Source organism: Spizellomyces punctatus (genome assembly GCF_000182565.1).
Source record: "Spizellomyces punctatus DAOM BR117 chromosome Unknown supercont1.3, whole genome shotgun sequence".
Classification (NCBI taxonomy): Eukaryota; Fungi; Chytridiomycota; class Chytridiomycetes; order Spizellomycetales; family Spizellomycetaceae; genus Spizellomyces; species Spizellomyces punctatus.
Window position 1 is genome coordinate 1,389,465 of NW_015971539.1, and position 22,747 is coordinate 1,412,211.

The 22,747-nt window shown below is 48.9% G+C and overlaps 7 protein-coding genes across 7 annotated transcripts; 4 read left to right on the plus strand and 3 right to left on the minus strand.

Annotated features, from left to right (window-relative positions):
• Positions 1-69: 69 nt before the first annotated feature.
• SPPG_02225 (uncharacterized protein) lies at positions 70-816 on the plus strand (the record flags this gene model as incomplete). The annotated part of the gene is made up of 3 exons (XM_016750516.1): positions 70-469; positions 531-668; positions 743-816. The coding sequence occupies 3 exons, from the start codon at positions 70-72 to the stop codon at positions 814-816; spliced, it is 612 nt and encodes a 203-aa protein (XP_016611203.1).
• Positions 817-844: 28 nt separating this feature from the next.
• SPPG_02226 (aspartic endopeptidase) lies at positions 845-2,542 on the minus strand. The gene is made up of 5 exons (XM_016750517.1): positions 2,403-2,542; positions 2,038-2,344; positions 1,587-1,958; positions 1,343-1,521; positions 845-1,277 (listed from the first exon to the last, which is right to left on the minus strand). Exons 1-5 carry the CDS (start codon positions 2,499-2,501, stop codon positions 984-986), a joined length of 1,251 nt encoding a protein of 416 aa, XP_016611204.1. The 5' UTR covers positions 2,502-2,542; the 3' UTR covers positions 845-983.
• A 263-nt stretch (positions 2,543-2,805) lies between these two features.
• Positions 2,806-4,550, minus strand: SPPG_02227 (uncharacterized protein). Its single transcript, XM_016750518.1, has 3 exons — positions 3,718-4,550; positions 3,479-3,651; positions 2,806-3,408 (listed from the first exon to the last, which is right to left on the minus strand). The coding sequence occupies exons 1-3, from the start codon at positions 4,433-4,435 to the stop codon at positions 2,875-2,877; spliced, it is 1,425 nt and encodes a 474-aa protein (XP_016611205.1). The 5' UTR covers positions 4,436-4,550; the 3' UTR covers positions 2,806-2,874.
• A 435-nt stretch (positions 4,551-4,985) lies between these two features.
• Positions 4,986-7,195, minus strand: SPPG_02228 (uncharacterized protein). Its single transcript, XM_016750519.1, has 11 exons — positions 7,085-7,195; positions 6,920-7,027; positions 6,661-6,856; positions 6,515-6,599; positions 6,366-6,450; positions 6,174-6,293; positions 5,986-6,108; positions 5,578-5,927; positions 5,449-5,516; positions 5,232-5,392; positions 4,986-5,173 (listed from the first exon to the last, which is right to left on the minus strand). The coding sequence occupies exons 1-11, from the start codon at positions 7,100-7,102 to the stop codon at positions 5,081-5,083; spliced, it is 1,407 nt and encodes a 468-aa protein (XP_016611206.1). The 5' UTR covers positions 7,103-7,195; the 3' UTR covers positions 4,986-5,080.
• A 73-nt stretch (positions 7,196-7,268) lies between these two features.
• Positions 7,269-18,243, plus strand: SPPG_02229 (uncharacterized protein; the record flags this gene model as incomplete). Its single annotated transcript, XM_016750520.1, has 17 exons — positions 7,269-7,502; positions 7,569-8,340; positions 8,399-10,615; positions 10,675-11,053; positions 11,114-14,490; positions 14,549-14,633; positions 14,696-14,977; positions 15,058-15,209; positions 15,278-15,417; positions 15,477-15,882; positions 15,944-16,125; positions 16,182-16,343; positions 16,401-16,608; positions 16,665-16,801; positions 16,870-17,030; positions 17,092-18,061; positions 18,133-18,243. 17 exons carry the CDS (start codon positions 7,269-7,271, stop codon positions 18,241-18,243), a joined length of 9,975 nt encoding a protein of 3,324 aa, XP_016611207.1.
• Positions 18,244-18,795: 552 nt separating this feature from the next.
• Positions 18,796-19,762, plus strand: SPPG_02230 (uncharacterized protein; the record flags this gene model as incomplete). Its single annotated transcript, XM_016750521.1, has 2 exons — positions 18,796-18,929; positions 18,997-19,762. The coding sequence occupies 2 exons, from the start codon at positions 18,796-18,798 to the stop codon at positions 19,760-19,762; spliced, it is 900 nt and encodes a 299-aa protein (XP_016611208.1).
• Positions 19,763-20,017: 255 nt separating this feature from the next.
• Positions 20,018-21,565, plus strand: SPPG_02231 (uncharacterized protein). The gene is made up of 5 exons (XM_016750522.1): positions 20,018-20,498; positions 20,557-20,752; positions 20,813-20,906; positions 20,958-21,023; positions 21,090-21,565. Exons 1-5 carry the CDS (start codon positions 20,249-20,251, stop codon positions 21,258-21,260), a joined length of 777 nt encoding a protein of 258 aa, XP_016611209.1. The 5' UTR covers positions 20,018-20,248; the 3' UTR covers positions 21,261-21,565.
• The last annotated feature ends 1,182 nt before the right edge of the window (positions 21,566-22,747 follow it).

A 22,747-nucleotide genomic window follows, 5' to 3' on the forward strand; every position in this document is an offset into this window, starting at 1 on the left:
CGCGTCAGCTTTGAGAACAAGGTCAGAGCGACGTGACGAACTCGCGACCAAGTCGCTTGGCAATTTCTCATGGACGACTGTTCTCCAACTGACGAGCAGAATTATAGCGGCTCTCCACAACCCGATATTGAAGGCTGCTCTTTTGAAACGAGAGAGAATGATATGGGTAGTGTCGACATGTCTAAGCAAGCATTACAGGAGCCAAGGATAGGAGAGCAGGTGGAGCAACAATACCAGCCGGATAACAATGTTCACGAAATGGGCGACCACATCGAGGAAATATCTTTGAATGATTCGATATCTCCCAACTTTAATGGCACTGCCAGAAGTTTGTTCCCTTCAAGAAAACTGGAAACCCATTCGGATGTAGAAGCAATCGATATTGAGCAACCATTCAAATGCCTATCTCAGGAGACGCTTGATGGACGGATTGTCGACAATCGAGACATTGTATGGAAGGAATTGGCCGGTAATTTATGACACCAGTTGGATTGTAAATGACGGCTTCAAAGCTTTTTGCGCGGTTGTAGGGCACATCACGGAACTCTCTGAGCTTTTTGATGAGTATAATGCGCTAGTCACGCATCTTCTCAATGCTAGGGAAAGAAGCTTTCACGACGAGGTAGTGGAATTGATCGATGAGCTGAAGGAGACTGAGGATACTCAAGGTAGGCTGTTAGAATGTGCATTTAAGGCAAGGTCTGGGTCACAGTGACATCCTTGTCCCCACCTATTCTGTTAGAAATACTGCGACAAAAGGTTGCGGGCTTTTTTAATGCCATTAAAACCCACTTTACCACCTTTTTTGAGGGATAGCGCTGAGGTGGGGCATCGATAAGTACATCTTTGCAATTGACTGACAAGCAGGCCTATTAGTATGTCATAATTCTTGTGTTCATCACCTTTCATAGTACAAGTATTTAGACCCGACGAGTAGTTTAAAAAAGTGCATCCAATCTATTGGCGCCTGATCACATGAAACCTTATTGCTTCTTGACGGCCTTCCGTTTGCCACCGGTTCCCGTCTTTTTCTTGCCCTTTCGACTCCGTGAACCCTCCTGTTCACTTGTAGCTCCCTCACTGCCGTGCGTTCCGAGATCGTCTTCAGACGCGGCGGTGTTCTCGATTTTAAGATCGTCTGCAATATGCTCCAAAGTCTTTTTGGGGCTCTCCTTCTCTGCAGGGGCAAAGGCAAAGACTTGCTTAAGCTCGCCTCGAACTAGGCCTGTTAGCAGGACTGACAATATGCATGCAGGTGATAGGTATAGAAGGGCAGGCTGCCAAAACAAGTGGAATGAGCAGATGAAAGGACGGGCACGGTTGGATGCACGTAAGACATTACCTGTGCTGCCTGGAACGTATGCATTACGACCACTGTGGTAACGAGTCCCAGAGCATAGGCAATAAAGCAGACCGTGAAGTATGGTTTGGGGAAGGACAGCGTGTACTTATTTTTTTTCCCTTCCTTGGAATTCAGATACTGATGATGGTCAAACTGGAGACACAGGGCCACAAAGATACCTACCGTACGCACAGCTTCAGTTCAAGCACTCTGATATATGCATATGTAGATAGTTTAAACTCACCGGGAATCACAATATCGCCCAAGCCAAGTAGCGTGAAGGGGACACCTTCTGTCGTGAAAAATCCGGACTTGATAAGTCCAACAATATCTTTGGGCCACAGAACTTTGACAGGCGCATCAAAGCCCTTCGCAACTGTGACCATGACGTCCGTGCCGAAAACCCAAAATATGTCGTACAGGAAGAGGAAGGACAGGAGCGCCATTCCGGTTTTAAACGAATCCAGATTAAGAAGTTGAATCGCAGATGCGGAGAACGCTTCTCCGTAGATGTTGTTGAGAATCCAGTGCTTCGTCATGGCGTACAGACCCGCAATGATGATGGACAGTACGATGAGGAAGAGATGGTAGTTCCCGAAATGGTACGAAGCAATTTCTAAGATAATAGCGTATTGCATTAAGTTCCCAAACCTGACTACATCGTGCGTCGGCATCTTTGGGGAGCACCAACGAACCTTTTTCTTTTTTCCACAGATCCACTCGGTATTCTCCTTTGATCTTCCAACCTGTCACAGCTCTGCTAATTCCGAGGAAGCTCTTAATGACGCCGCCAACTCCCAGAATCGAGAAATAGGCGGTAAAGAGGGCGTTGAGGTACTCTTTGTTCAAGTACTTGAAGACCACGTAGAGCGACACAAGGGCCAGAGATCCAAAGACAGGGAACCAATAGGCATCCTCCAATCGAAAGAACTCTGCTTCTTCTTCCTCAATATCCTCCTCTTCTTCCTCATTTCGTCCTTTCTTGCCTCGGGTGGAGTCCCTCTAGAGTTAACAGAGTTGAGGCCCAAAACGCGGTGGAGCATCACATTTTACTGCCAACCTTTTTCGGAATCTTCAAGGCCGAGAAGGAGCCAAAATATATTGGCGCAACGGCCATTGTGCCCAAGGCAAGATACGCAATCAGCAGGCCTGGTTCCATCTTTTCATCAGCAGGCCAAAGGACGAGACAAGTTGAATTTCGGGACCCAGCCCGTGAGGTCGAACGAACGCCCAAATCTAGTCAGTCATGTGATTCAGACCATGGACAGTCACTGAACCATTCACGCGCATTTGGTGTGAGCGGAATTTGAAAGGTAATCCGCAGCTGCAGCCAACAAGCACCAGAACTTCCTGAAAAGAAGAATGTCTTGACAAGAAAGAAACAAAGAAACGAGCATCTGCATAAGTCTTTCTGGCCAAACAATCTCACTCCTGGGGTGCCAATAGCGGAGAGAAAAGCAAAGTCCTTCATATGTATGGGTATATTATTCATGCCAATTCAAATAGAAAATTTGTGAAATGTCGGGAGTCGTCTATTCTACTGACAGAGCCACACTGTCTTCCAAGTTCGTGGCTTTTTCTCCTACATCCAGGGGAGCCAGTGCTGATGATTCTCTCATTGGTACTTCACTGCTGGAGGCAACAGGAATGCCAGGAAGAGGTGGAGGTCCTCCAAACTGGGCTTCTTTTCCAAGTAGCTTTGCGTCCACTGCTGCGATACCAATTTTGGGGGTCTGCGCTCGCTTTTTCCTATGGTGCTTGCCGGCGCCTTCCGGTCCCTTTCGAAATCGCACATGGTGGTTATTGACAGAGCTTCGGCCGCTCGTTGGGCTTGGTCCGCTTGTCCAGTCCTTTTCAAGCTGCTGAATACGCTCCGTTGCAACTGGCGCCTCATGACGCTCCGTCACAGAATCCTTTGCGCAACGATCATACTGTTCCTCAAGACGAATAAACCGGTCAGGGTACGCTGCAATGTTGCAGAGATAACCTATGGTTTGGTGACGGCTCTTCACTTGATCTTCATGTTTATAGAATGATTCGCGGCCTTCCAGACGCTCAAGAATGGCCTATCGGTTGAATTCGCAGTAGTAAGTCGCGGACTGATCAAAAGCGCGATGTTGCCAAAGGGTACTGTACCATATTATCTTGATTAACTTTCTTGACTTCCCGTTGTCGCCTGTTTGCATTCAGACTATGTGCAAATCTTAGAGGGCTGGGATGCTGTCCAAAAACCTTTTTCTCCAGCTTCATAATTGACGACATTTTGTCAACCAATATCTTGTTGTCATGTTCAATCTGCGCTCGTCGCTCTAAAACGGACGCATCGTCAGCCGCTACGTGCGCATGATCATCAAAAGGGTTAAGCACACTCTCACCTTCTTGCATCTGTAACTTTTTCAGCTTGTGCTGCAAGTGCGGATACTCTTTTGGGGGCGATGTATCAATACTTGATTTGGCTTTCGCTAATCGTTGTAGATGGATCTTTCTCTTTGCCATATCCCATCTCCTCCCTAATAGTTTGTTACATGTTGGGTGAACCATATGAAAATGACGGTATGCAAATGTGTCAGAATGCTTCGCTTTGGTCCGTTTTGCCTCATTCGCCTCCTTCTCTTCCAAACTTCGGAGTTCGGCCTCATAGTGGCCAATTGTTTTATCCATATTCGCATCTTCCTCAGTGTTGCTTGGCCCGTCAGCAGCCTTTGATGGTGAGATGGTCTTACTATGTGACTCGGATTTCAGTCCCACAGCGGGTTTGAGTTTTGAGTTTTTGGCCTTGGGTGTTCTACGTTGTGTCTTGAAGTTTCCCTCCGGCCCTCTGTTGTTCGATGCATCGAGCTTGGTTTGAACGGTTTCGTCTCCGCCCTGCCCCTGTGGATCAGATTCCTCTTTGGATTCTCCCTTCTTCACTACCGGTGCTTCCGGAGCCATCGAGTGGCTTGTAATGTTCACCTCGCCTCCAGATGCTGGTACATTATCTGTTGCAACCTGTTGTTCCCCATCATCGCCAATGACCATTGGTGATTGTCTCCCGAAGTCTGCATGAAGCACTGGTGCCTCAACGATAGCTTGGGCTACGACTTCTGTTTCCATCACTCAAGACACTGCCTAACTCGACACAAGATCCTTCATTCAACTAAAGCTGATACAGAATCTCGTCCGTTGTCAGATGTCAACAGCAAGGGAGCATTCTAGGATTCTACTTTCGGAACGTGGTCAATATTCTACAATAGGCATTGATTGATCTAGGATGACACTCTGGATATCCCTAAGGTTAGGTGATCCTGGAAATGAGACACCTGTAAAATGTCCGAACGTCACTAGGATCTCAGCGTTCCATGGAAAGATCATCAAAGTTACCTATATCTGACCAGGACCGCAAGAATGGTTACATTCGAGCATAATAATTCCTGGTACATAGATATTGTGAGCGATGGCCTCCAGGGAGACCAGGATAGTCAGCTTGCATGCAACTACACCGACTATACTGAACTGCTGCGTGCTTCAAAAGATTGACATTGGAAAAAGGAACAATGCGCCAATGGTGTGTTATATGCATTTGAGGACAAGAATGTAAGATTTATCAAATGTAACTTTGCCCGCTGCAACTAACCCCTGTTCGGTCAGTCACATTCTCACCAAATGGTAAAAGATTTAAAACTATACAATGTAATTATATTGGAGATGAATTCAGAAAATAGATATGTTACATCGGAATGCTGCCATGGCTGCAAGGAATTAGTGGTCCCTGCAGGACTCTGGGACACTAGCCGGGTCAAAACCAGGCATGGCGAATGAACGGGCAAAGGCTTCCACCTCCCCACGAAGAGCCTAAGTGGACCTTGTCAGCAACAAGTAACCCAACAAAGTAACGTATTAGACACAGTACCTTGACGTCTTCGTTGGACTCCAAGGCTACAACAAAGTCCTTAATGAGTTTGCCAGTAGTCTTTTGGACGTTGATGGCGATCTTTGCAGCCCGGTCAAGGAAGTCCGCGACCTTCTCAAAGTCGGCCTCCTTGAAACCCCGGGATGTCAATGCTGGGGTACCTATATCTCAGAGTCAGTAACATGAATTGATAATTGACATTAGTGGAAGTACACACCAAGACGGACACCGCCGGGTACAAGAGCAGACGAATCACCATGTACAGCATTCTTGTTCAAAGTAATGCTATTAATCAGAAATATCAGCTATGCTGTCAGCCGCATGCCATTAGTTTTACAGAACTTACTTCACGTAATCGCAGATCTTCTCCATCTTGCTGCCAGTAAGAGCGTTTGGCCGCAAATCCCACAGGACAAGGTGGTTCTCGGTACCATCAGTCACAATCTTGTAACCTTTGCTCTTCAATGCTTCGGCAAGGGCGATAGCATTCGCCTTGACTTGCCGCGCGTATTGCTTGAATTCGGGACCAGCGGCCTGCTTCAAGGCGACAGCGATGGCAGCGATGGTGTTGTTGTGAGGTCCTCCTTGATTTGAAGGGAAGACAGCGAAGTTTACTCTGTCCTCAAGGTCAGAGTTCTTCTCGCCCTTTGGCGCCCTCCTGAAGAAGATCAAACCAGCACGGGGACCGCGCAAGGTCTGCGAGCAACGGTTAGACCAGGGCCTCAAGTATCCTCAGCACATCCCGTCAACATACTTTGTGAGTTGTGGTAGTGACAACGTCGCAGAACTCGAAGGGGTTGTTCGCTTCTTGAGCAGCGACAAGACCGCTAATATGTGCGATATCAGCCATGAGATAAGCTGAGTGCTGATCCGCAATCTAAGATTGACTCAACAATCATCAGCAGCTGGGCGAATTGATGATGCTTCCCACAAGATGCAAACCTTGCGAAGACGTGCATAGTCCCAGTCACGAGCGTAAGCGCTGGCACCGCAGATGATCAATTTGGGGCGGTAGAGAGCAGCATTCTGTTCCAGTTTATCGTAATCAATGAAACCGGTTTTCTACAAAAGAAATCGCACGAATGAGATCTATCTCTAAAGCAAGAAAGTCCTAGTCAAAAGGTCGTATCATACCATGTCCACTTGGTAAGGAAGTGATTCAAAGTAGATCGCAGATGAAGAGACCTTCTTCTTTGCCGTGGCGTAGCCGTGAGTTAAGCTAGGCAGTCGATATCATTAATACCCTTCGAACCACACATGTTTGTTTTCAGGTTGTTACTCACTGGCCGCCTGAGGGAAGGTCCAATCCCATGATACGATCGTGGGGGGCGAGAAGAGCGGTAAGAGCGGAGAAGTTCGCGGTACTTCCTGTAGTGGGTGCCAAATCAATACAGGCCCGATTTCAGAATAACCTCCAGCCCGATCTTACCAGAGTAGGGCTGCACGTTTACACCCCACTGCTCGGGAGTCAGATGGAAGGCCTCCAATGCACGTTTACGGCATAGGTTTTCAATCTGGTCGACGTATTCGTTACCACCGTAGTAACGGGCACCAGGGAGTCCCTCGGAATATTTGTTGGTCAAAGCAGAACCATTGGCCTCCATGACGGCTTGTGATGTGAAATTCTAACAAGGTGACGTGACGTGAGCAACCCGCCAACTTTGACAATGAAAAAGAACGATCCCTACCTCAGAAGCAATCAGCTCCAAACAGGAATACTGACGCCATTTCTCTCTTTGAACGAGATCGTAGATCTCCTTGTCTTCCTCTTCGAGGGTCGTGTTGAGGCCGGCGTTCTGCAGCCAAACATGAGACAAAGTAGGACACAGGGCGAACTCCGATTTCACACTCACCCACTGTTCAGCAACCATTTTGAAGATGTTGAGATGGAAAGGATGCGATCTACAAGTAACGTTCGCAGCGGGAGGAAGCCTTGGGTTTTTATAAATCGCTGATCAAACTGCAGGCCCCCGTTGATTGGGGGAGCGAAGAGATTTTGTTTGGGGCCTTTGTCACGTGTACGTCATTTGTCCAAATATGGGTAAATGGAAGCACGTCGATCAGCCAGCGTCTTCCACTGCGACTTTTGTCGTCGCTGCCGAGATCATGTCGCGGCCATCTTTGGCAGGGGAGCAAAGGACGGAAAGCAGATACGCCTTTGCGATGACGGAGGGTCGGGTGGAAGAGACGGATTGGATGTCAGATGGCAGCGACACATTTCCACTCACCGCAGAGGCTCTGCGGGGCTTTGGACTTGCATCTACAAATGAGGTAAGTAGGGGATGATGTTTGCTACACGCAGTTTGTTCATTTTTCTTGTGTGAAATGTCGCACAAGTCTGAGGACCTACACAGGATAAACACGCCGCTGCGGGGGTCGAATGACGAGAATGAAAAGCCTTCTCCACTCGCACTGTATGGTTCAAATCCCAAGCAACATGAGGATGAGCAAACTCCCCGACCATCGCACACGCCGCATGTACCCACTTCGTCTTCCGTCAAGTATCGAACGCCTTACAATCCGTGGAGGATAACCAAAGGAGCTGAAACATCGCCCGCCACGGATACGCCGATAAAGCCAAGACTACTGGCATTCTCCTCAAGCACAAGCGATTCGATAAAGTCTCTATTTACGCCAAGTACCACTAGAGGCGACTCTGTCCTAACCTGGTCTCCGTCAATGGAAACGCCGTCCCCTGGGGTGGATAAGCGGAAACAAACACCGGGGGATATTGCGAAAGGATTGCGCAACCATACACTAGCTAGTGCTGCCGGGGTTCGCGACGACAGGTCACCTATTATCTGGAAGGTCGCTCGGGGTGGATCATCATCTATCTCACCATATCAAGCTCGGCTCTTTGGGAAGGAATCAGGACATCTGAATTCCGGAGCATCGACCATTGGTGACCATTCCTTGGGCCAAGATCCCTCAACCTTCAAAGATGTGAAGAATGTGATGGAAGGGACTGGGAGCGTACGGCGTAGAGAACTGCATGCTATACAGGACATTTTACCCCCCGAAAAGCCCGACGACGAGGTTGTTAGCCCTGCTGTTTTATCGAGCTTTTTCGAACAGACCAAAAGAAGCACCCTTAACATGTCTCAAAACCGTACGTCTATGTTTGCACAACAATGTCTTGGTATCCCAATTAATGAAATTATCTACAGATACCCATAGCATTGATAATGCCTTCGACGTCAAGCCATCGATTTCTTACTGTGCTACTACCGCGAAATCTATCAGGGATGGCAGGGGTGACGATAATGCCAGAGCTAAAAGAATACTCTTGCAACAATCGCAGTCGCTTCGAAACGCCACCGATCAGAATAATTCCCGTCCCGGAGTCGAAGTGCCCTTCGCGGCAAAGAGATTGAGGAAGGAAGGCTATAGACGTGCATCGAGTATTCACGGAGGAAAGACGGGCATGGTAAGGCAACGGCGTAGGTCCGTAACCCCGGAATTAGATACTCCCAAACACCGCGCGGATAGACAGCTGGCTCCGCGGGAGCATTTCGCAACGACAGCGAAACGAAAGAGAACGTTAAGGATCCTAGCCGACGGTACGAATAATCTTCAGCATGTACAACCGGAGAAAACACCTAGTATGCGGACGGAGAAACGGCAAAGACGGGCGACATTTGAAGGTGCTTTGAAGTATCATCGGAGTCGATCTCCAATCAAACAGCAGGAGAGGTATTGTGCGCCAGCATGGGAGGAAACATCTGGCGCTACAGCATATGGTGCTACACGTGGTCTTGGAGAGAGCCGAGGAGCGAACAAGCGGGAAGAGAGCACTACGAGACCGCCAGATACGTCCTCTATTACCCAGACGAGGACCGGCGTGGAACTGCTACACAGCAAGGCCAGAAAAAGACAAACTCGTAGCCATTCACACTCGCCAACTGTTGATGTGATGAGAAATAGCGAAGATCATTTCCTGCCTCGGTCGCTGGTGTCGACACGGGAGGACGTCGATGGCCACGTCACTCTATGTCGCGATCGAACGAACGGGCGTACCAGTTCGGCAACCATCCACACAACTGAAAGTATAAGCAGTTCATCTGATGACGAGCCGTTGGAACGAAGGCGAATGCGAATTTCAAGCACCACGCAGAAGAGAAACGAAAGTGTGAACTTATTTTCTTCGTCGCCATTGTCTAGCGTGTCCAACATTGACTTATCCCCCTCGTCGAGTGAGGCGTCCTTCGCTGACGTGTCCATCATGGATCCTGTACCCCCGGCGTCACCTACACCATGCCGGTCCCAAAGACTCTATCGGCCGTCAGATCAATCGCATACCCCAGTAAGCATTGGCGCGACTGATCACGGAGCTTCGTCAGACTTTGTCGACACTAGCCATCTCGTTACATTCGCTACAAATCTGCAGCACAGCGTACCCACCCCACAGGCGTCTGCTGAGTCTTCACGGCGGCGTTCTAAGGAGTCTCCGTCACTTTCCTCCCCCCTACATCGTGGGGATGCCGCGACAGACTCGTCATATCGCAATGATCTCTCACCCCCACGATTTCCAGGATTTTCATTAGACGCAGATGATGAAGACTCCGACGCCACGACCGACGACGGACTTGGAATGACTATGCATTCTGTTTCGATACTCGATGAAAGGGAGTGTTTGGGTAGTCAGCAGCTCCTTTTCGACTTGGCCGTTTCACAGGCGGAAAAAGAGCCTCAGATACCTTGCCAGTTACCACAGGACGTTGTAAATGGCAATCTCTGTGAAGATCCTAATAGCTTTGACGGGCATGGATCATTGCTGGGCGGTGGAGACTCTCAGGGTGGTCTTCTGATGGACACCCCGGAGACACATACAGCGTCACCCCTTGCAGAAGGTGGATCTGATTCAAAGTGTGTAACTTACGATCATGGGATGGTCCATTCCTGTAAAGTACAAAGGATGAATAGCCCCCAGTCGCCCGCCTTTTTGATGGGTCCAGAGCATCTGCAGCAAGAGGAGCGGGAGACATGTAATTCAGATGGAAACGAAACTCAGGCGACGATCAAAGTTGAGGCGCAAAGTAGCCCGCGAGCAGATGAGGCTGGTGACCAACGTTCGTCTAGCTGGTCGGTGTGCGGGGACTTGAACCATGAACGCACTCGAAGTTTAGAACTTGATCGATATGAGATCAATCACAAGTTCGCCTTAGAGCAACTGAAATGTGATGAGAACGACACCGAGGCAACGACATGTGCTGAAACTTCGAATGAGAGCATCTCACCGTTCCTTAGAACGACTTGCAACAGTTCGCTGGAAAACACGCAAAAAAGGATAGACGTACTCTTGAGAAATGAGAATTCATCGTTGGCTGCAGAAGAGAGGCTTGCAAATTCAAATGTTCAAGGGCCACCCGCCCATGAAAGCCAAGGTAGAATTGATATGCCTTGAGTATACTCTCTATATCACATATGCTCATGTATGGAACAGACAGGATGCGAAACGTGATATATAACCCGTTCCAAGCCGGAGGTCAGGATGATGTGGCTTCCTCTCCGGTGATTGACGCGGAGAGTCCCAGACCCTTTCCAGCAATAAATACTAGCGCCAGCCGCGCAAGCCTCACAATTGATGAGGCGGATATCGTCGATACCAGTGATCATGGAGAGTTTTTCCAGAGCTTGGTGGAGGCTCATGCTGTAGCTGAACAAGGGGAACTGGCCATCACTGATACAGACGATATTGGCATACAACAGTCGAAAGGAAAATCCCCAGAGGTCTTACCTGCATGCCATGACATCTCTGCCCAAACGGTTGTGATAAGGAGTGAGCTGGCTGAAATGAAACCGTCCCAGGAGAATCATATAAGGTGAGTCTGGTATGAGTGCTATCATAATCGTCCGCAGAAATCTGAAGATAGCTGGTGAAGGGAAGCCGACAGAATCGCAGTTGAGCGAAATCTGTGTCATATGGACGGAATGCAAACAAATGCGCATGGCTACCAAGAGCAGCGGATCGTCGAAGTCGAGCGTCACCAGAAACGCACTCCCTGCGAAGAGACTAACAAGATTGATCACGGCATGATACCCGAACCTTCTCAATACAGTTGGAGAGACGATTATCCTGATTTCGAATTTGATCAGCCTATCCCTGAGGCTGTGCATCATGCGAAGCAGTTCAATAAGCATAGTTCGGAGGGCGGTCGTGCCACTCCCCCAGAAAACCCGGAGGGGACGGTTCGGAATGTAAATCCGACTGACGGCACATCGGAACTTCACATCACAGTGGATTCGAAGGTCCCACTTGAGTCTCAGGAGTATGATTTTGAAGAACCCGAGATTACTCCCAGTCTTCTACAAGTCCTAGACCAGGAGATATCACATTATGAGACTGCAAATCCTCCATGCATTCAGTCGTCAGTCCTGCCCGATACTTCTAAGCAAGGCGAAATGACCAGATTTCAAACGGCGTCAGGGAAGGCGGTCATCATCGCCCCAGAAGTTATGGAGGCATCTCGAAGATTGGTGGCAGAGGAAGACGACCAAAACAATGCTGGGCGTCTCAGACAGCCTAATCCAGACATGCTCCGTTATGGTAAACGTAGCTCAGGGAACGACTATTCACTCACGCCAAAATCCCTAGTGGATCTACAGCTGGATGCGATGTTACGCAAATCCCACTTGGGTCGTGCCTCATTTCACGGTCACTCATCTGGCCGAATCTCAGTCGCCAATCCTGGAAAATCTGCCCCAACCAACGATGGCGGGGTCCCTCACAATCCCCGTGGCACTCCCGATGAGAGTACATATGACGCGGGAGAAGATATGCAACTCAACCCCGAAATCAATCAAAACAATGCCGCGTCTATTCTTCACGAGGCCGCCTTTGACACATCTCATCTAAACATGAGACATAACCCAGGTCAGTCCATAGACATGATTACGGATGCTCCAGGCCACCTGCGGTCACTTCGCCAGGATCCCTTAGTATACAGAGGATTTAACATGAGCGACCAACATATGTCTCCATCGGCCGTCTTGACCATATCAAATGACATGATAAAGGAGAGATTGGAAGTGGAGCCACCTACAAAGTGCATCATCACTGAGCGAGCACCAAGGTCGTCGTCAAATTCGATTAATACGGTGGACCTAACGAAGATCCGTGAGGGCGGCGACGGTATCGATCGAATCTCGGCAGATGACAGTCTGATCGACCATCACCCATCTCCGTCGTTGGTACATGACTCCACACCTTTGAACGAGTTTGATCAGATATCCTCAGGATTGGCGCCGGAGAAAGGCTTGAGTATCGGTGACAACTTTGTCGAGTTCGCAGGTTTCAAGGCAGCCTCAGGGAAAGTTCTACCGAACGTTTCCAAGGAGGCAGTTGCGCGTGCGAAGCGGATATTGTCAACCGAGGAGCGCCAACCAAGGTCAACAGAAACTGTCAACGCTATGCAATCAGAAGACTTGATGGGATGCAGCTTCGAGACGTGCTTACCACATGTATCCCAAGCGGCACACGATCGCGCGAAACAACTACTATCAAACGGCGACGCTTCACTAGGTACCTCTGCCCCTGAAAATCCGTTAATAGATGATAAACCACAAGTAAAAAATCATGGCGGTTTTACTACGGGTTCGGGGCAGAGTTTACCAATAATTTCAAAGGCATCAATTGACCGGGCAAGACGATTCCTATCCGAGAATGCGTTCAAAGAAGAAGGTCCCAGGATTTCAACCGGACTTATAGTGGACAAGCCTGCTACTATGGGCTTTCCAGGTTTCATGTCGGGCGCTGGCAAGACTTTACCCAAGATTTCTAGGGCTGCCATGGATCGGGCTAATTGCATCTTGTCGAATGACGTAGGAATCCCCCCATTCAAAGACGACGAGGTCGGTGACCACGGCAATACCGCTGGCAATTGTGTGTCTCCTATGACGAATTCCGCTTCGTGCAAAGCGACTCGACAACCGGAGTGTCCCTCTCATCTGGGAGCAGGTGAAAGAGATGACTTGACCGACATGTCGTATGAAGGAGGCTTCGGTTCTTTTAAAACCGGAGGTGGAAAGGAACTTCCTGCTTTGTCGAAGGCGGCTCTCGAAAAGGCGCATTTATTATGGCAACAGGACGAGTCTTCAATAAATACGCTGGAGCTCCCTGTCCAGCAGAAAGAGAAGCCATTAATTGACGACGTGCATCAGCCGGTTGTGTCACCGAGTACGAATCAAGTGGAAGTCAAAGGTTCACCTCCAAGTGGAGCTTTCGTGGGATTTGCCACGGGACGAGGAAAAGCATTGCGGCCGGTGTCAGGGAGTGCGCTGAAGAAGGCGATGTCACTTCTGGAGCATGAGAAGCATCCAACGCCATTTGACGAGCCCGCAAGTACGATAACAGGAGGTTTTACTTCTGGGGGCGGAAAATCACTGCCTCCCGTGTCAGCAGCGGCCCTCAAAAAGGCGGGTGCATTATTGGGTGATGATACAGATATGAGTTCACGAAGCACATATCCGGAATCGAGGGGCGGTGGTTTTGGAGGCTTCACTTCTGGTAGAGGAAAGGCATTGCCATCTGTATCAAGTGACTCTCTGGCCAAGGCAAGAGCGCTATGGGTCGATAATGATGCATTGCCGTCTGATTCACACGCAACACGTGGAAGCGTTACCCCTGGGAGTGGTAGTGGGAAGGAATTGCGAAGGAGCGCAAGTAGTGTTTTGGAAACGGTCACTGGTCTTTGGGAGGGCGAAGCAAAGGCGGATTCGGTGGGTGCACTAACCTCTGCTAAATTGCCCTCAGGGATGTCAATTGCAGAGCACACGCCGGAAGCCAGCATTTCCAAGGTTAATACTACCCCAAACGCACGGGTATCTCACACTGGGCGTGACGGGGCGGCCTCAGAAGCTGGTCAACAATCTGAAGCTCAACGTCATGACGTACGCAATGGTGTCACCTCAAGGTCGGAAAGGAAACCGGAGCGGACGCCAATGAAGCAAGGACCAGCTCCACAGCGGTTAGCTAACACTACTCCTGGCGGTGGATTCGCAAAAGTATTTCGTATGCCAGGGTTACGAGGTCCTAGTACTCCAACCACACCCACTCCAACTGGATTCAAGCGCCAGAAAGGCTTCACGAGCCCTTTCGGCACCGCTGCGAATTTGAAAACCCCCAAAAGAAAAACTCTGCATCCAGCTGCGAGAATTAGATCAACCGAGAATTCTCCTTCGTCTAGCCACGGACCATTGCGACCTGTCGAAACGCCGATTGCTGAGAAAGCGCAACCGTTAGAGCTTTTCAGCCTCTCAAGTATGAATCGAGAAGTATTCCATTATGTCGAAACATCAGAACTCACATCTTTGTGTAGCAGTGGAAGATCGTAAGACGTTGAGGGAAACGTTCAATTCTGAATGGCGAACCCAAACCGTCGATCAACTGCGGGATCTGGGAATGTATGTTATTTGGTTTCTGACTCTGGTGATTTTCATGGCAAATTCGAGTAACATCATATTAGCACTGAATGTATTCTGGCGATGGACCCCATAAAGGCCCAGACGTTTGAGTTCCAAATTCAGGCCAGCCCTGTGACTGACTGTGCCTGGCAGCAATGGGGTGTCAAGGAAGCCCGAGATGCACTCATCGCCGCAGGCGGACAATCCAATCTTGCCACCGAGGAATGGGTACAAAACCATTATCGGTGGATCGTATGGAAATTGGCTGCAATGGTCCGATCATGCCCGTCGCTGCTTGAAGCTTATTGGAACCCCAAGAAAGTTGTTGAGCAGATGCGCTACAGGTGCGTGTCTCTGAATCACACGGGCCATATGGGCAGGGATCCATTAAATGACACTCACACCCTCACCCTCCTCGCGGAAGATATGAACGGGAGATTAATCGCGCCCAGCGCTCCGCTGTCAAGTTAATAATCGAACGCGACAATGCACCTAGCCGTTTTCTGGTGCTGTGTGTTGCTGATGTTGCGAGACGGTTTTCAAGGAACAACGCTGCGGATCCTACCGGGCAAATTGGTAGGAGGACTTCGCTTTGAATCCTTTTAAACATGGTATTGATCGATTAATTGATTTGTTAACGTCAGATGCAGAATCAAATAGTTGGGCATTAGAGTTGACTGATGGATGGTATCAAATCAAGGCGGCTGTTGACGCCCCTTTGGAACGCCAGATCAAAAAGGGTAACATCGCGGTTGGCAGCAAGCTGCGCATATGCGGGGCACAGGTTGGTTGACCTCGCAAGTCCAATGAAAGGTGGACAACACTAATATTGGAACATTTTAGTTGTTAGGTCCACCTGAGCCGTGTCCCGTCCTGGAGGCCACAGATAACACCCAGTTGCGGCTGTCTGCTAATGGCACTAGACGTGCATATTGGGATGCTCGCTTAGGTTATCAGCGCGCTCCCAGCTTCACACTAGGTTTGCGTCAGGTGATGGCGGACGGTGGTCCAATTCCATGTATCGACGTCGTCTTGTGCCGTCGATATGCTGTGCGACATTACGAGAAAGTCGAAGGCGGCAGTGGCATTGTTCGGACGGAAAAGGAAGAAGAGGAGGCTGCTAGGAACTGGCAGAATAGTTATATGCTGATGTATCAAAAGCTTGCCGCCGAATACGAAAGGGGGCTCGACAAACCCATCACGCGTCCTGCAAGCGACCGCTTTACCAAGCGGCAACGGACATCTGCAGGTGCGCTTCCCATTTACTTTCCTATTGGACTACAAACCTAATGTAAGGTTGGTCGTTGTAGTGGGTCCTTCTGAAGAGCCGGATGGAGAACAACTGTACCAGGACATGCAACTTGCAGATGATCCAATGGCGTTTGCTGCGCAGCTAGATTTTAAGCAGCAAGAAGCATTAAGGCAGTCTATGTGCGAAGCATGGGAGCGAGAGCAAGCGGAAGTCATGGAAGAGATACGTGATCGAATTGAGGTGGGCTGCCTGTGAAGCTGGACACAGCCAAGTTGGTACTTACTCGCGTTTGATAGACGGCGGCGCCGCCACGAAATGTCACCCACTTTATATCCTTCCGCGTTTGTGACTATCCTCCGAGAGATGTTTCGGTTGATAGGACCCGCGAGGCCATGCTGACTATTTGGAGTCCCGACGAAGCTCTGATGGGTCGACTACAGGAGGGGAAAAGATTTAAGGTCAATAGCGGGCCGTTCATGTCACCCTAAAGTTCGTCTCATTTATATCATCTGCAGATCTATAACTTAATCGTCAAAGAGAACACCCGAGATGCTCGCTGCCGTCTATACCTGAAAGCACAACGCAACACAGTATATGTTGAGCGTCCTGTATCTCAAGATCGGCTGGATGCAACCATGTATCGCGAGCGCCGATTATTGCGATGTGGAGAACTTTATGGATGTCAACAGGACGAGGAGGTAGATCTTGTAGTCATAATCCTGGGTATGTCGCTCGTTCCAGAGACTCGCGGGACCGTATAGTTACTGACAAACTATCAGATGTAGGAGAACTTTTTGAACATGCAGTAATGAACGGGCCAACGCGTTATTTCAGGAACCTGCTCTGTGCCGACAGATCGAACTCTGTCGTCGTGATTCAATTATACTCTAAAGCTCGGTCGGCTCTTAATTTCTTGGTGCGTTTCGTTGGTCAGGTCATGTTAGAAACTGCTCTTGGCGGAGTCCTCATCACTCAATTCTGTAGCCGAACGATACGCTTTGCTGCCGGAACCTAGAATACATTTGCTACGACTCAGGATTTGGCCTGCATAAGCTGAAAGCTTCCAGCAACGCGGAAATAAGGCACGCTCCTCGAGGACATCAGGAGCGTGAGGCAAAGCAAGTGCTGGAGACCTGGAGGAAGTGGTGAGTAATCTTAATCTATTATTTAATTGCTACCGATTGGCTGACTGCGATATGATCGCAGTGATGAGAAAGAGATACAACGACTGAGAGAATCGAAATGCAATGTCCTCCATCGGAATGTGATATATAGCGGAGCCTTCTATCAGAAGGCATATAGAGTACCCAATCCGACAGGTTTTGATACCAGCGTCATGAAGATATCAAAGCCTATGCCCCCACCTCAGTCTTACCACCTCGTGGAGGCCACGGGCAATGGTGCCGCACATTGTGTCGAATCTGGCAGTACTAGCCCCGCAGAGCAAACTGTGTTTGTCAATGGAAATGTTCTGCCTTTTGTCCGGATAGGCGTTCAGTTGCAGAGGGACAAGTATGGGACAACCAGGACGATACTAGCCCTGAGCGATGAGCCACAAATCGTAAAGGAAGTAGAGGCAGCGAAAGTCGTACGGGACGCAATGCGTGATAGCACATTGGCAACTGGCATGGGATCCGTTCTCCTGCACATCGACGACAGCTCGTGTGTCCGTATCTGTGTCCTGCCATCGAAGTTATTCGTGAAGCTTGTCCAATTGGTTACTCAGGCACAGGGAGAAAGTGAGAAATCGCTTTTTCTGGATCTGCTCCATGCTACACCTGCTGAACTGCAGCAAATGCCTTGGGGAAATGTACTCATGCATCGCTTGAGGGCAGCGCGACTACGAGCAGCGGAATCTCAAGGCCACGATACTAGTGGAACAGAACCAGTATCTCTGCTCCTCCGTTTACTGTCATCCGCGACTGTATTGGCGGAAGCCGACTTCCGGAGTCGATTCCAGCAATGGTGCCCAAATATGCAGCCCGATGTACAAGAGTTTATAAATCCCGAACTTGTCTTGGCATCAACCCTCGATGCGTTCGTGGAAGAGAGTCTTTACGGAAATGCATTGCGCGAAACGCAGAGCGCTCGACAAGTCAATATGATTTTCCATTCCAAGGAGTGGGAAAGCGTTGCAAACAAATTATCCGCGATGCTATCTGGTCCTATTTTGCGGGTTTGTGAAGTTTTCATCTGCACACTATGAACCTCTCGGCCAAATAGCTGATGACATCCTGATTTTTGTAGTTCGCCCTCAGTCGGACGGCATTGGCCATGCCGGAATATGCGGTTACAGATGTAGAGCTTGAGACTGACTCATATGAGAGAGCCAGATTTCTCATCGATATGCTCTCCTGAGTGCGTCAGACTAATTATCATGTAAATAGTATCTTGTACATAGTCAGACAGACTACAAAATGGCTTCTGATCGTTCAATTGGCGATGCACCACTCCAACATCGGGGGCAACGGAAAATGGCTGATGATGCTGCGAGATTCAACATAACAAACATTTTTTACAGAATGTTTAAGTTTTAGACTTTTCTGAACGATCGCTTGAATGATCGCGTGGTATTGGGAAAGGGAAGCAGCGCGTCATGAGGGACGGAAGAGTGATTTCATCGGGTGGGGCATTAAATTGGAGGGACCCACCGTCTTCGATGAGGTTTTGGGGACCACACATCCACTCTTTCGCCTCGACATTCTTATGTTAAACTTGACACAAATGACGTTCGCTTTACTTTATAAAGCTGCATATGAAAATAAATACCAACAGGCCCATCTTTTGTTCAAACTATTCCATCATTTTTGGTCGTGAAAATAGCCTGCCATCCAAAATACATCAAACGATACCGACACTGATCGAACCTTCTCCCAAACGCTTTGATATCTAGTTGTTTCATCTCCCAACATGCCAGAACCCATTCCTGCTGCCGGCTATCCATTCGCGGGCATGCTTTATACAGTGACCAACTTTAAAGATTTGGCAGCACCAGTCGGAAAATCACTCTCAGTTGTGCTCGGAATATCGATTGCTACCATAGTGTAAGTCCTCGTGTCTCGTTTGAAGGAAACCGAGATCTTCGCACCGCTCATCATCATCCGCGTGCAGGCCTCTCCTGTTCATGACATTCAATCAGCAGTCGAAGCTAGTTGCCCGATTCCTTCGCTCCATCGACCCGCGCCTTGGAGCTCTTTCCGTTCTCGGCGTACGGTTAGCAACATGGATAGCTCTGCTGTTATGCATGGGGGAAGCTTCACTTGCAGTTTGGGTTGTCCTCGGAAACCGTTTGGAAGCAACACGAGCAGGTCTCTTTGACGAAGTGCTACTTCGACATGCACACGTCGACATTGGGCCGTTTGTGGAGGACCCTGCACATACATTGCCTGCTCACCAAGAAAACAAACAGCAGAAAACGCTGCGCGATTTAGCTCAACTGGCGACGCATCGCTCTAATGTCACCGACATTGTTCGCCGTCCGGCGCGTGCTGCAGTCGGTTTCGCACTTGAATTCGTGCCAGTAGTTGGACCGCTCGCATATGCTTACCTTGAAGGCGAACGAACAGCAATTGAAGCTCACCACCGGTTGTTCAAACTTAAAAATATGTCCCCTGATGAACGTGCCAAATGGATATTGGCCAGGAGGAATGATTATTCGCAATTTGGGTTCGTGGCAGCAGCATTAGAGACCGTGCCTTTATTAGGCAGTATTACAAAGTTCACCAATGCTGTCGGCGCTGCGTTGTGGGCTGCGGATATGGAACGGCGACAGGCGACAGTGCGGGCCTCAGCAGGCATCGGTGGTGAGCGTCATGGGAAGAAAACAGGGAAAGCGATTCCTGGGAGAGCGGGCAATAAGAAGCCGTTCACCCAGTAATAGCCTTGTCATTTCGAAGCTGATAACCACTGTGCGCATACCTTTGTTGAGTTGTAATAAGTGTAGATGTGTTGTGTCCGTCAAATCGTCAATATCAAAGGTTCAGCAAACGTTCAGCTTTGCAAATCTCTTTGACATTGTCGTAAGTCTGTCAGCATTGCCGACGACTGGTGGACTGTTTCATGAGTGTGAAAATGCATGGCTACAGTGCCCTACTGCAGGCAAACAAGATTCGCAATGTAATTTGTTATAAACAGCCATTGGCAATTTGCAAGTTTCTACTAATTCTACACTGCACCAGTTACTGCAAGCCGCCACTTGCAAGTGCATGTGTATGCGTATGTAATGCCCAGCATCATTGCCATTGGCACCGTGACGCCATCACGTCCAACGCCAGCGGGTAGGACCGCGATCCCACATCATCAGTGAACCTTGTGCAGCGGCTACAAGTGGGAGATTGGCGCACTTCGGACGGGCGCAACCCGCATGCACTGGAAACCAATGAGCCTCGTCGATTACCCAACAACTTCGGACTCTGAAGACGATTCCGCAGAAGATGGCCTCATAGAAAAGAAAAGGCAAAGAAGCGACTCAACGTCCCGCACCCCATTAACGGAACCTGAAAAGAAACAAAGACGGGGGGAAAGTATGCGAAGCAATGTCGACGAGGAAATGTCCCGAATTCGACAGGCGCCTTTTGTAGAAGGAAACTGGCCGACATATGTTTACTGTTCATGTGAGCCAAAGGTTGAGAGTGTCATTGTGTCGGACTGCTGCTTACTGTACAGCAACAGTCCGCCCTTCTGTGAATCTCCTCGATCTCATTGGGCGTATCAATCAGCGAGCAAGCGCAATGGTGCCGACGACACAGTTCGTCGAGTTTTTGGAAGGTGGTCTTCATATTAGCCTGTCTCGAACGGTCTTTCTCAAGGTCTTTCAAATCGATCGATTTGTGAACGTACTGACGAGAAAGCTAACGGGACGCCGGAGGTGAGTACAAGTCTCTCTTTTGCAAGAGTGCGTTTTCTGTCAGCTCACTTTGATTTGCAGGTTTTCAACTGGCTTCACCAATATCACTAATTATACCAATGACGATGGAAGTCGGTCTTTTCTTGGCATTGATGTTGGACATGGACAAGATGAGGTGAGCAACGCCAATAAGATTAAATCCGTCCTGGCCTGACCTTTTTTGCAGCTAGCGTCTCTTGTCAAGGATGTGAATAGTGTGATTGCACAATTTCGCCAAGATACATTTTATGATGTGGGTGACAGAATCCTTCGCAGTCATGTGCAGGCTTCTTTTGTCTCATGCTTAAGTTTCCAAAAGAATCCGTCTTTCCATGCGTCCATTGCATGGACATTTGGCACAGCCCTCAACGGTTCTGTGGTAAATAGCATGCAGGACCTGGACGCTGAACTAAGACACTTTCAATTTCCGATAGATGCTGTCACTTGTCGGATAGGCAATAAGTTATACAGTTTCCCTTTGGAAGGATGATTTGCCAGGGTCATTGTTCATCGCCCGTATGTTGGTGACCGACGTTACGTAACTTCTGATTTACGTTCTTGCATTGTTTCTATTTGCAATCAGGATCGTCATTGTTCTATTTGCAATCCGGACAAGTCTGGAGCAACCATAACTTTAAAAGATTTGTAATAGCTTGCTTTTGTTTACAATAAGATGGGCTTCCTACACCCTTGCGGCGCTGATCGCAGGAACATGGAAACCTCCGCCCGAGATATTTGTCTCGAGCGTGGTCATATGAAGCTTTAAACCAAATACAGATACTTAAAACTTCCAGGTTAAATACTAAATGGCATCTCATTCCGTCATACTTTTTCCGTTCGCATAAGTTTCTGAATTCTCAAAATCAATGTCTCGTTGTGCTTCCGTCGACTGCGTGTCAGCATCCAGCGACCCAACAAAGTCACTGGATAACAGCGGCCAACCAAGAAGTGGCAGCGTGTGGTCCTGGTCTAACGCAATTAGAGGCATAAAGCGTGGAAGATTACCTATCGTCCTGGTCCTCATTCTGTTCCTTGTTCCTGTCTCCGCCGGAGTAGCGCTTGTGGCATGGGCTCTTACGTATCATGCTGCCTTGGTATGTCTACGACTATAGGGAATGTCTCGGTCAGATCGGCATAGAATTTTTTAAACATTTGCTCTTATAGGCGTCTGCATCAACCCTAGCAGGGTCACTCCAAGCTGGACTCCTTGCAACCATCTCGTCCGATGTGTTGGAGCGGGTACACGCCTGTGAGATATCCACCGAAGTGCATGTCCGCAATTGGGCGCACGGATCCTATAAAATGGATACATATGCTCTCAAGGAGGAGACGATCATTTTCCATATCAACACTTTACTTCCGAATGAAAACTCTTATATCTCACAATATTATATAACATATCCAGAAGGGGAACTCTGGGGTGCGGTAATCTACAAGAATGCGGACGGTAGCAACTTCTATCAAGTAGCAAAATCTTACAGACACAATGCGACTTGGTGGTCAATGGATCCCGCAAATATAACCAGTCAAGTTATGTATGCAAACTTTACTGCCGACTATTCGACCCTACCTTGGTTTGAAGTACGACCACCAATGCGCTTGATAAACGTTAGCTTTCGGCTGATGTTCCTTCCGGGTATTTTAACAGGCAATCGATCAGAATACTCCCGATTCTGCTGCTTGGATGAATGCGACAGTGCTCACAGATGGTGGCATCGCACAAGCGTGGTTGACATTCGGTCGAGCCATTCACAGTCCTACAAAGGTGTTCCTCGGCATGCAAAATTGTGACTTGACGCTGGATTTCGTAAGTATGTCATTCAATGAAAGTACAGGGAATATTCCGTACAAAGGGTGGGTCTACGGATTTGAACTCCATCCCACGTACGATGTGGTGGTTGGGTCTACCGCAGACGCAAATCTCTTCCACATTGCGAGCGACGGCACGCATGATCGCTTGCTATATCTGAATGAGAA

Excerpts from the sequence above, each read along its gene's own strand:
- SPPG_02227 (XM_016750518.1), bottom strand. The coding sequence starts at position 4,435 with ATGGAAACAGAAGTCGTAGCCCAAGCTATCGTTGAGGCACCAGTGCTT. Across the intron at positions 3,652-3,717 it reads AAAGTTACAGATGCAAGAAG|AGCGACGAGCGCAGATTGAA; the intron begins GTGAGAGTGTGC and ends CGTCCGTTTTAG. Across the intron at positions 3,409-3,478 it reads AAGTTAATCAAGATAATATG|GCCATTCTTGAGCGTCTGGA; the intron begins GTACAGTACCCT and ends TTCAACCGATAG.
- SPPG_02228 (XM_016750519.1), bottom strand. Across the intron at positions 6,600-6,660 it reads AAACGTGCAGCCCTACTCTG|GAAGTACCGCGAACTTCTCC; the intron begins GTAAGATCGGGC and ends CACCCACTACAG. Across the intron at positions 6,294-6,365 it reads TTCCTTACCAAGTGGACATG|AAAACCGGTTTCATTGATTA; the intron begins GTATGATACGAC and ends TTTCTTTTGTAG.
- SPPG_02226 (XM_016750517.1), bottom strand. The coding sequence starts at position 2,501 with ATGGAACCAGGCCTGCTGATTGCGTATCTTGCCTTGGGCACAATGGCC. Across the intron at positions 1,959-2,037 it reads TCTGTGGAAAAAAGAAAAAG|AAATTGCTTCGTACCATTTC; the intron begins GTTCGTTGGTGC and ends CTATTATCTTAG. Across the intron at positions 1,522-1,586 it reads GGGCGATATTGTGATTCCCG|GTATCTTTGTGGCCCTGTGT; the intron begins GTGAGTTTAAAC and ends TGCGTACGGTAG.
- SPPG_02231 (XM_016750522.1), top strand. The coding sequence starts at position 20,249 with ATGCACTGGAAACCAATGAGCCTCGTCGATTACCCAACAACTTCGGAC. Across the intron at positions 20,499-20,556 it reads GACATATGTTTACTGTTCAT|TCCGCCCTTCTGTGAATCTC; the intron begins GTGAGCCAAAGG and ends GTACAGCAACAG. Across the intron at positions 21,024-21,089 it reads GCCAAGATACATTTTATGAT|AATCCGTCTTTCCATGCGTC; the intron begins GTGGGTGACAGA and ends AGTTTCCAAAAG.